General features: G+C 45.5%; 1 protein-coding gene across 2 annotated transcripts in view; it reads right to left on the bottom strand.

The window, feature by feature from the left end:
• LOC147019892 (synapse differentiation-inducing gene protein 1-like) overlaps nt 1-12,536 on the bottom strand; it is a 42,083-nt gene that overhangs the window by 6,524 nt on the left and 23,023 nt on the right. The window contains exon 3 of one of the 2 annotated variants that reach the window (XM_085894712.1): nt 10,694-11,884. The exons of the other annotated variant lie outside the window; for it this stretch is intronic. Within the exon in view, the coding sequence (XP_085750838.1) occupies nt 11,726-11,884 (159 nt within the window). The 3' untranslated portion in view covers nt 10,694-11,725. Of the gene's footprint in view, nt 1-10,693; nt 11,885-12,536 lie in introns of those variants that run through there. 2 annotated transcript variants of the gene reach the window in all.

The raw sequence follows: 12,536 nt of genomic DNA, 5'->3' as shown, positions 1-12,536 counted from the left end.
CTATTAAACAAAGTGAGCATGCACCTTCCAGAATGTCTTCTTTAACCTTCCCAAAATAGTTCCAAACTGCACTTCTGGACCTCTTGAATGACATGCCAAAACTGTATCAGTCGATGTATTGCCTCCCCATCCATCAGCAAAGAAATCAGCACGCTTCATTAGCCAATTCCAAGTGCCTTGTTATTCATAAGGAGCATGCCCATGGGACATGTTTAGTTTGCAAGTGACTTGCTTTTGCTGCAAATGGGATGCCCGCAGGGGCATGTTCCTTTTCAATAATACATTACCAGGCCATGCGTAACTTGAACATGCCCGACGGGGACAAAAAAAATTTCCCCCAAAAAGAACACTTCTTTCTACGAAGTCAGAAATACTCGGAATCGACGTCGGTTATGGTTTACTACTCGATTCCTTTCAATTCCATGGTTGGAATCAAGTACTTTGGAATAAATTATGCTTTCACTATGAAGCACTCAAGCTAGCACACCAACGAACCAGTTGATAAGGAATGGCTGAATGGGTCATACTAAACACAGTCTGGAGATGTCTGGAGTACAAAACAATGTGCGAATTGGACAAATTAACTTTTTTTGATCAGTCAGCACTGCTGCTAAATTCAATTCCACAGTTTACATTTTGAAATTTGGTTTCGGTTAAGAGATTCGGGAGCTTATCACATTTCAGCAGAAATGCTTATACATGTCCAGAGAGTTGTATGGGGATGGAGGGGGGAGGGGGGAGGGGGTTTGGGATGAGGTAAGTGTGAGGTGAGGGGAAGGGAAGGCAAACATGTGGTGGAGTGTTAATTACGATTAATACTGTCCCATCAAAATTATTCTGCATAGAATAATAGTGAAGATGGAAACCAAATAATGTCTTCAATACATTTTCTACCGTTCCTTTTTTAAACAACACCAAAACACGTCGTAGACAAACAACACCTGGACACGTCTGGAGACAAACACTGCCCAGAGATAAACACCACCCGGAGACAAACACCACCCGGACATGTCCGGAGAAGACCACCGTCCGGAGACAACCACCATCCAGACACATCTGGAGCCAAACACCGTCCGGAGACAAATACACTGGGACACGTCTGAAGACAAACAGTCCAGAGATAAACACCGTCCAGACATATCTGGAGATAACTGCTGTCCAGAAATAACCGCCGTCTGGACTTGTCCAAAGATAACCGCCACCTGGACTCATCCAGAGATAACCAGAGTCAAATGCAACTCTCTGGAAGTTTATAAGCATTACAGCTGAAATGCGATGAGCTCTCAAATCTCTTAAACTGAGTCGAATTTCAAAATTTAAAATGCAGAATTGACCAGTTTCAATTAGCAGCAGATCCAACTGCTACAATGGTGCTAATTTGTCCAATTTTCACATTGTTTGACGACCCAGGCATCTCTGAGTGATGTTTGTTGTAATTGATCGATAATCGCTTGCCAAAGCAGCTCGGTCATCTGAAACACCATCTGGAGATGACCGGAGAGTCAAACAAGGTGCAAATTGGACAAATGAACACCTTTTTAGCAGCCAGAACTGCTGCTCAGCGGCCTAAACGTTGGGCAATTCTGCATTTTAAATCTTGAAATTTGAGCCAGGTGAAGAAATTCTAGAGATTTTTGCCTTTGCGGAAATTAAATAAAGCCGTGAACACTGGCATCTTCGGGTGTTCATAAGCATTGTGATGTATCCAGCGATTTGCAGGTATGAAGACGAGACATTCGATGATATGAGTGAGGAAAGTGAAAAAAAACATTTTGAGCACTTTATCGTTCATAAACCTTTGTGGCCTGTTCTAACTCGAGGCATTCCTGAGCAGCCTGAACAAAATGGCGAATTAAGACCCCAGCGAGGAAATCGAAGATGCGCCTTAAGACCCCAGAGGGAGAGCGAGGTGTCCGAGGATGTGCATGATAAAGGATATAATAAAATAAGGCTGTTAATTATCTTCAAAAGGGGTGTTTTAATTAGCCCAAACACCCATTTTTCACTCTTGCACTACCTTCGAGTTCCCTTAGTATGCATGCAAAATTTTAGGCCGCCAGGTTTAATGTTTTTGGAGTTATGGAGGACACATACACACGCACTGACTGACTGGCTGAGACACTCACATTCATTCTTATCGATAGATATACCAGTGAGGAATGCTTGCACACTGCAAGCAACTATTCGGGTGCATCCTACATGCATCCAAAATAAGTATCAGCTTTATATATTTAATGATGTGGATTGTGAACGTTTATAGATGTGATGCAATTTATTGTGCTTGCTTTCTGTAAATAGCTAAATAACTCAAGTAAATCAAAAATTAGTGATTAGAATGAGCTCATTATTTAAAAGTTACAGCTGAAGTCATTTTAAATGTAAGTACTGCAAAAATTTTAAAAAAAATTAAAAGGTGGAAGAGGCGTGTGTTTGCGTTGGCTAGCAATCCGTTCAAGTGTAAGCTCAATTGTCTTGGTCCATATGACCCACAGTGAGTAGACTGAAGCAGTCGGGGGGCTTCACCGCAACATTGGGAAGGCAGCCTAGAGATGTCAGAAATTTGTGTCCATGATGGACAGGGTGGGTGCTTACACGAGGGCTGGGCCAGCAGAGCTAAAAGCTGGGCTGTGGCACGACATGAGAGGAGAGTGGGCCAAGTGGAGATGACAGCCAAAATGGAGGCGAGCCACAACATGGCAGGCGTGTGAGCGGCACAGCATGAGATTGCAGTCGGGCAGGCCAGGTTTGAAGAGGACTTAAACGGGCTAACAGAGAAAGTAGATAGGTCAGCAAGGGAAGCAGTGGATTTTTAGCGTGGAAGAAAAGACATCCAAGATGTTTGGATTCCGAATCAATTCTTCATTAAACTGCACCAGTAAAATCTCTAAAATCCTTGCCGAGAAACCCCGTTAAACCAAAGCTAACGTGTATTTCTGTTTTCACATATTACAAAACCAAAGGCGAAATGAAGCCGCCACACTACTCCCCCTCCGAGTACATTAATTAAATGAAAGGTACAAACAAAATAAGAGATGGGCACTCGGTGGAGAGTTTACCTCCGCCAAGCTGATTAGATTATGTTTTGTATCCCACCGATAGGCTGGATCTGGATGTGGACCGGACCTAAAATTTAAATCGGCTTGTTCTCGTCACCTAACCAACTCACCCACCAAATTTCGTCCGAATCCGTCCATAACTTTTTGAAATATCGTGCTCTCTATCATTTTAGCCCTGGCACTCAATGGTGAAGAATCACTTAAATTATCGGATCCGGATTCAGATATTCACCAAAGTCTAATCAATTCTTCCTCGTTACATACCCAACCCGCCCACCAAATTTCATCCGAATCCGTTCACAACTTTTTGAGATATCCTGCTATTTGTCGGTTTTGGCCCGACCTCCCAATGGTGAAGAATCACTTTAAAAATTCTCAGTTCCAGATCCGGATTCAGGGCTTAACCAATTTCGTCCTCTAATTTCGTCTGGATTCATCTAATCATTTCGTCCTTGTCACATGCCCAATCTCTCCACAAAATTTCGTCCAAATCCGTCCTTAACTTTTTGAGATATTTTGTTCACAAACAAACAAACAAACAAACAAACAGAGAGACAGGTAAAAACATAACCTCCATCCACCTTCGGTGGCAGAGGTAACAATATGGTGCAGGAGAAGAGAAATAGACCATCCATGCAAAAAAAAAGATTAAATCACAGCAAAAAGAAATGGTCAACAAGCAAAAAATGTACTCTCATACATATCGTGCTGGGAAGTGTACGTGATGCAAGCAAACAGGTCAGTGGGAGGGTCGGCTCTGTTGCTGTGTCAAGAAAAGCTGGCTTCAAGTGATCTATGGAGACCGAGTCACGACCACCGTTAATATCGAGCATGAATGCCTTATTGGACCATTGTAGAACTTTATCACAAGGTTGCTGCAAGGGTTTCTCGACAGCGTCACGCCGTACTAATTTGTGGGAGTACATATAAAATTATTGGGGAATAAACACTGGGCATGATGAAGGTGTACGTGTCGGTGTTGCCCGGAGGCCCTGCATGGCCAAATAAAGTTGGCTGGCATAGTTCGTGGCATCAGGCAAGGCATCATCGGATTCTGAAAATTCTCCTGGGAGAAGAATTGATGCACCGTACACGAGCTCTGCAATAGAGCATCCTAGGGAATATTTTGGAGCAGCTCACGTACCAAGCAGGACCATCGGTATGATGTCCAGTGGAGGGAGTCATGCGCTTTCAGGGAAGACTTGAGTTGGTGGTGGAAACGCTCCACCATACAATTCACTGCTGGATGGTAAGCAATGGTTCACACATGGTCGGTACCCAAGAATCAAGTCAGCTCACGAAATAGAGACAATTCGAACCGGCTACCACAGTCAATAGTGATGGTTGCTGGAACACCAAAATGTGTGATCCAGGTGTGGGCAAAAGCCCTGGTGATGGTAGGTGCAGTGATGTCAGCTATCAGTGTAATCTCTGGCCAATGGGTGAAGTGGTCAACACAGGTCAGTAAATCGTGGTGCCCATTTGAAGGTGGTAGGTGACTGACAAGATCCATGTGGACCCCATCAAAATGCCGATCTGATGTTGAAAAGCTACAAAGTGGTGCGACAGTATGACATTGGATACTAGAGCATTGACAATGAAGACACCGCTTGGCGCACGTCGGCATTGATGCGTGGCCAGACATAGCAGGTGGTGATGAGTCGCTGACTTGCTCAAATACCCGGGTGCGCAAGTGAGAGAAGTGTCAAAGACAGTGCCGCAAGAACGAAAGGGCATGACTGTTCCATCAATGTATCACACACATAGGTAGTGTTTGTCCCTGGGAGTGGTACCTCGTGAGATGTAAAAAAAACGGTTGCTGACTGTAGATGGTGGAACTCCATGTCTTCCCATTGCGCTGCTGAAAGTGCATTAAAATTGATGGCTGGTGTGTTGGTAGAAGACAACGCCAATGCCTTCATGCGTGAGAGAGCGTTGGCGCTGAATTCGTGATACCTTTGATATGCTTGATGTCAGTGGTGAATTACGTGATATAACTCAGTTGGCGACATGTGCGAGGAGAGTGAGAGTCTGAAAGTGGGTGGATATTATGAAAGTTTAAAGGTTTGTGGTCAGTCCGGACAGACAATGGTCTGGGCATCTCAGAAGTGGCACTTGATGGTGAGGTATACAGTGAATAATTCATGATCGAAGGTGCTGTAATTGTACTCTGTTGGTTTCAGCATTTTAGAGAAGGCTAGTGGATGCAAGTCGGCATCAAAGAACCGGTGAAGGGCCACACCGATGGTGACCTCAGATGCATCTCCCATCAGGATTGTTGGTGCCTCTGGCTTCAAATGAATCAGGAGTGAGGAATGGACAGTGTGTCCTCGATGATATATATATACACACACATACATGTCGCAGAAAGGTAATCCCCATAGCACGTTATCGACAAAATGTTGAAAGGTAATTGCGCGGCATTGCATCAGCTGAACAGCATCCGAAGGAATTCAAAGAGGTCAAAAGGCGTGGCGAGTCTGGTGACATCACCTAGATCCACAGGAATCTGATGGTATCCGTGAAAAAGATCGACCTTGGAGAAGGTTGTAGCACCATGGAGTGTAGCGGTAAGATCCTGAATGTGTGGAATGGGCGAACATTCTGGAACAGTTGCATTGTTTAAAGGAGTGATAATCCCCACAAGGACGTCAATCCCCAGGTGTCATTTTCGGTACCATGTGCAGTGGTTGAAGCCCAACTGCTGAGCGATGATCTGATGATCCCACATTGTAACATATAGTGAAACTCCTGGTGAGTGACACATAATTTAATTGGGTGCTAGTTGGTGAGCATGAGTGAAAACAAGTGGTCCTGTGGTCTCGATGTGATGCGTGATCTGGTGTTTGATGGGCTGGATTGTTACCGAAGGGCATATCATGGACGGGAAATCACAAAGTACTTTCTGAAAAGGGCACGTGGGGGTGGATGGAAGACGCGTGATGTTCATGCTTTATCGAGAACACTAAGCTGTGTTGAGGCATTCGATAAACGGCGACGTTTCACATCTAGGAAGAGATTGAAATGATGCAAAAAATCTGCACCGAGGATCGAGTGTGTGATGTCGGAAATCGTAAACACCCACGGAAATGAGCGACGGAAACCCAAATCAAGATGGAGGAGAGGTTATCCAAAAGTAGCAAGAGCACTGTTCTTAGTGGCAGGTTATGAATATTCCTGTCAATTTTTCCGTTCAGCAGCAGATGGCGGAACAATGCTCACCTATGCCCCTGTACTCACAAGAAAATGAAGTTCACCAGTACAATCCACAAGGAAGAGAAGGCCACTGACGTTTGGCCCAGGTGAACTCATCACTATTAGTTGTGGGCCTCATCATTTCAAAGCGGCCGGTGCTCTACACTGATGAGTACGAGCACCGAAGGTCACTTGGTACCAACACCAATCTGGAGTGTTTACGGAAGGTGAATGGTAGCGTCAGGTACGGCGTTTCTCTTTATCCCTACAAGGGGTGCACAAAGATGGGCCCGGCTGGTGTTGTGCAGCGTGGAGCTCCAGGACGAGCTACCACCATTTCAGACTGTAGTTGTTTGACGTGCTGTGGTGGAGATGTCGCATTAGCCACAGATGGTGTCAATGAGATGATAAGTCAAATCTGCAGCAGCAAGTAGTGCCAGCTCTGTTTTAGCTGCAAGTATCATGCAAGATGTGTGGTGGTAAACATATTATGCAAGACTGCAAGATGTGTGGTGGGAAACATTGCTGGAACAACTCACGAAGGAGCAACTGGTCGAAGGTGGCATGGCGGGCACCGAGAAGCTGCTGTATATGACACGGTAGTTGTTGGGGTCTTCGATCTCCTCAGTCCTCAGTTGTAAAGAGTTGTTGATAGTGCAAGTGCTCAGAGGGAATCGTACGCTTTGTGAGCGCAGTTTTCAAAGTTGTGCATGGAGCGTTCGTTGGAGGTTGTAGTAAAATATCTCTTACCTCCATCACATACACTGGTGACAAGGGACCAACAATGTATTTGAATAATGTCAATTCAGTAGTCATGTTTCGGATGTCGAATTGGGCTGCAACCTGCGTAAACCACAGCTGTGGGTCACAGGCCAGAATGGTGGCACTTCTATAAAAACTGCTGCCACTGAAGAAGCTGGTTGAGTGTCTGGGAAGAGCACGGCTGGTTGGTCATTCCTAGCTGGTTGGTCATTCCTGACACGCTCACTATCCTTGACCGTCTACTTGGATTAGGTCAGTGTCACCAATTTAGCGTGGAAGAAAAGACATCCAAGACGTTCGGATTCTAAGTCAATCCTTTATGAAACCACAATGGTAAGACCTATAAAAAACCCCTGCTGGGAAACCCCATTAACCAAAGCTAGGGTGTATTCACATATTATGAAACCAAAGGCAAAACGATGCCACTTCTCATTTAAAATGGGAACAAAAGAGGCTAAGTAAAGAAATACAAGGAAACACAGGAATGATAGAAGAGTTAAAGAAGGGGCACAATTAATTATAGGAAGTCCAGAGGGAGGTAAAAGGGGGGAAAATGCTATAAAGAGGGATTGTGCAAAGAGAAGTCGGGAGGTAACAAAGAATATACAGGAAATGGGACAGATCATCGAGGCGAAGTGAAGGGAAATAGACGAACAGATAGAAAGTGCGAAAGAGATAGTGGAAGGAAAGTTAATGGGAGCAAAGACTCAAGGGCAGTAGAGGGAGTAAATGAGGAGGTAAAGAATATTAAGGCAGAGGTAGGTAAGACTGGAGGGGGAGGGGAGGTTAGAAAGAATGGCAAAGGAGGTAAAAGAAATAGAGGAGGTTATGGGATGCATGGTGGCTGTGAAAAATGTGATGGTGACATTGCACCTGAGCCAGGAACAATGACTGATAGCTCTTGAAGTGTGAGAACAGGGTGGTGAAAGAGGAGGTGAGATGGGTCGTGGGGGAGCCACATCGATGGTGTAAACAGGAGCAAGCTTCCACTCTTGGGGGGATGAGTGTCTGCGGAGGGAGGGACTGGACCCCATAACGGCTCCACAAGGACTGGTGTTTGGGGCTCAGGCTCTAGGGTTCCGTTTGGTTTCTCTGGCACCATAATCTGGTAACAGTGACCTGGGGGCGTTCATCGTGCAGTTTTACTGCATCGCACATGGGAACAACTGTAACCAGGATGAAGATGGAATGCATTTGGTAGCAGCATTGCATGGCATGGCGGCGGAGGTCTTGATGACCATGCCTGATGGCCTAGGGTCTTTGACAGACCTTGTTTCGGTCCTAAAAAGCCGAGTTGGCAAAGAACAGCAGAGTGAGCTTGTTAAAGCTCAGCTTGCAGTGCAAAAACAATGACAAGATGAATCAGGAGCAGAATTGGAACATGACATTTTCCACGCAGTGAGGATCGTGCAGGCTGATATGACAGCGCCTGCTCAGAAAAGCGTGGCGCTCGACCGGTTCATCCAGGTCATGCCGGAGCAGGACCTGAGATTCCAGCTGTCGGCATGGCTCCCAGCCACTGTATGTGAGGAAGCCAAAACCACAGCCCAGTGGAAGGCAGTGAGTCACCTACAAAGGGGGGGGGGGGGTTGAGTGCCCACCAATAGCGGTGCAACAGGTGTGGCCACCAGACCCCAGTCGGTCTGGAAGAACGGCCGTGAGGGACAAGGGACCCTCGCTGCATGAGGTGATCAGCGCCATCATTGATGAGCGGTTTGCAGGAATGGGACCATGGCAAGCGGCTGCAATGGTGGGATCTGGCAGGCTGTTGACAGGAACACCCAGGGGGTGGGGAGGAAATTAGGAATGTAGGAGCAGCACACCTTACCAGGTGAGGTGCTATAATTGTGGCCAGTTGGGTCATAAAGAAAGAGCCTGCAGGTCTCCCCACAGGGAAGGACCATGATCCACCAGACCGCCAAATCCTACCAGCATGCCACGGAGTCGCCGGACACCGACACCCCCATCCCCTCCCCCCACCGCAAGTGCCAACCATAAAGGTCTGTGTTCAGCAAAGGTAGATAGTAGAGAGCCCTCAGTTGTAATAAATAGTCTTTTGCGGAAATTTGGGACCAGTAGTTTGACACTTCAGTGTAAAATTGAAGGTGTCAGGGTAGATGCGATAGTGGACACAGAAGCAAGCACCATAATCATCAGCCCTGTGATTCTGAATTTGAGTGCAAACGGTTGGGATCAGATCCAACGTTTGCAAAACTGTTGTTTGCAGTTGGCTACTGGGGCAACGGCTCCCATCATGGGGTGTTGTTTTGTCACCCTGAAGTTGAGTACGGTAAAGTGGAGAGTGGAGGTTTGGGTGAAGAGCTGTCATTGAGGTGAGGGAGAAGAGGGCAAGTGACCACAGAGGACAAAGTAGAGCTGGAGGCTCCAGACTCCATGACCATCCCTCCAGGTGCAGAGGCAATCGTCCTCGCACAGTGACAGACTCACCCAACTTGGCAGGAGCCTTGTGGCCTGGTGGAGCCACTGGTGGGGCAAGCAATTGAGGGCTTAGTCATGGGTCTCACCTAAGTAAAAAACTGGTGGGGCTGTTGTGGCCGTCACGGCAATTGATGTCAGTACGGAACCACACACTATAGGATTGGGCATGAAGGTAGCTGACTGAACCCCAGTTATTAATGTGATTGAGATGAAGGACACGAACATCTGGTCAAACTGATCACTGGGGGAATGTCAAGTGTCTAGTTGGACTTGGCCCGATCCCATTTGTGAGATGGTTGATCATAGTAGTATAGATCTGGAGGAGGCCCAGATGGAGGCCTTACACAAATTAACTAGAAACAATTACGATATCTTCTCCTTGTCCTCCGAAGACATTGGATGCACGGGCCTGGTGAAGCATCAGATCCACAGCGCTAAGGCCGGCTTGTTCGTCAGGCCACCTGATGGGTCCCATGGAGCAAGAGGGAGGAAGCTGATAGGCACATGCGAAAATTGATTGACGCAGGAGTATCGAGCCTTTGGTAAGTCCTTTACTGTCACCTGTTGTGCTGGTTAAAAAAAAGGATGGGACCATGCGTTTCTGTGTGGACTATCGCTCGCCGAACAACGTGACATTCAAAGACTCCTATCCCTTGCCTGGAAGTGATGATGCCCTTGATGCTGTTGTGGGCTCAAATTGGATTTCCACTTTACCTTGTGTAGCTTTTCTTGGTTGCTTTTCTTTGGCGAGAAAAAAAAATAGGAGTTAATTTATTTGATAATCCGAGCCATCTGGGGTAATTGATTAGATGAGAACCGATTGGTTATTCCCTCCAATTACGGGTGAAAGACGTGATTGGGCCTTGTTATTTATATGTTAAATGCTATTGGCATTGCACTCGGTACACACATGGGAGCCTTGGTGGTGCGCATTTCTATCTACACTGTGCTGATGAAACTGGAACGGCGGCTGAAGGGGGTGCGTAGCATTGGGATTCTCATGTACACATGTACTACATGTGAAGGTCTGCAGCTGTAGAGGAACCCGGGTCATGTTTGAAATAACAAAGGGCTTACCTTGTGTAGCTTTATGCAGCTTCTTTGGCTAGAAGAGCATGGGAGTGTGTGTGTGTGTGTGTGTACATATATATATATATATATATATATATATATATATATATATATATATATATATATATATATATATATATATATATATATATATATACACTATGTACAAATGTGATGAAGACTTTGAAATTGATCTCTTGGCATTTTATATCAAAAACACGTTAGTGTGGTCCAGCAAGTCAAAATATGATTATAATATGCCCCAAAAATAATTTTCAGATGCTCAGTGTGTCCCAGGAAATGCATCACTTTGTGGAAATATAATAACCTTGAATTAGTCACTGAAGGTGGGGTGGGAGTGCTGATGCAAGTACAATATATCCAATGAATCCATCGTAACTTCTCCAACCTCTGGTTGTATCACACGACAACGTTTCAACAATCAGCAACACAGGGTTAACCGTGCCTCCACTCGCCTTTGTCAAGAGCAAGTTCCTTGCTAACTTCCTCCTGTATATACCCAGGGTGGAGCGGGTGGGCCTAATCAGCTGACTGATCACAAAGCCATGTTGCAAGACCTCATGACATTTAGCCAATTATATCAGCCAACAGCAAGGCAAGCTTGTGTTATCAGACCTTTGTTTCTATTGAGGAGGTATATTAAATTATATCATGTAAACATCGTTGTCTGTCATCTTCTTGGGATCCAATAAAGACCATCATGCTCCACTTTGTTTCCATCCTCCTCCCCTCGGAGCATCTCTCGTGTATAAGTGGACCGGTGGTCTTTATTGGATCATTAAAACATCACAGACAACGAGGTGCAAGTAAGGGTTCGTTAAATCACTGACGTTGCAGTGTTTGGGTGGAGGCAGTGCATAAGTCAGTGTGAAATATATCTCAGGCTCAAACACCCATATCTAACTGCATTCAAATTGAATCTTTCGTTCAAACCAGTATCAATAGCAGTCAAGTAAAAGCAGAAAGCCAGATTTCAATAAGGTATGCATTTGATAAGCGATTTTCGCAGCAGTATACTGGCATTGGCATTGTTCTTCACCAATAGGGGGCACCTGCCATGCACACACTCTGTTTAGGCATCCATTGTGCAGCATTGCGTGGAAATCCAACTGCAAGACGAAGTGTGATTGAAGCCTCTGGGTACAAATGTCATAAGTGTAAGACTCAGCGTGACAGAAGGGTTAAAAGTGGCCATTCTTGGAGAGATAGGCAATGAGTGCAACAGCCAGTCCCACGTAGATTCCGGTTCCGATGGTAAGGGAAAGCACAGCCAAGAACAGGGCACGTCGGGAAATGGAGCTCGCCCGATGCAAGTTGCCTTTCATGATGGCACGGCTCGTCTGTGCGAAACACGACATGGCAGTTCCACGTCACTCCTAGTTGGCTGAAGAGCACTTTGTTGATCTCGAGAAAGGGATGGGGGTCAGGAGTGGGGTGGGATCAGGGGTAAAATCACTTGTGTTCCATGTTATGGTTTGGCATGGGCAAATAAGCTGTTTTTTTCTGAAAAATCTTGAAATGCAGAATGCAATGTTGCATTGAATATGAAATGTAGTTATATGGAGCACAAATATCCTTGTTATTTATTATTCTGTATCATATCAAAAAGTGCTGCATCGTCTGAACGTATTTCATGTTGAAGTTCAGAAAACCTTGCAAAATTGCCACTCAGAAACACAATTACATGAAAATGCTGCTCAAGGATTACCTTCTAATTCAATATCAGCTTGGATGTGTTCAATCCCATCAGCTCTGTGAAACTATAAGCACATTCAAGCTCAGTGAGTACTTTAGATACAAAAAGAGCAAATGCTGCTGCATCTCATCCTCCAAATGGTGATGTAAATCCAGCTGTCCCATCTGCATTTCGGTTGCGGATAATAAAGAGCCCATGACATCTCAAAAGAGAGAGGGCCATTGCGTGCAGGTAGCACGAGCTAAATCCTATACCTTGAGATTATATGGGATATGGAATCTAGTGATAAATGTACA

The sequence above is a fragment of the Eptatretus burgeri genome, chromosome 9 (assembly GCF_056783735.1).
Source record: "Eptatretus burgeri isolate ZD-2024b chromosome 9, Ebu_testis_v1, whole genome shotgun sequence".
Lineage (NCBI taxonomy): Eukaryota > Metazoa > Chordata > Myxini > Myxiniformes > Myxinidae > Eptatretus > Eptatretus burgeri.
This window is presented reverse-complemented; position numbering and strand designations above follow the sequence as displayed.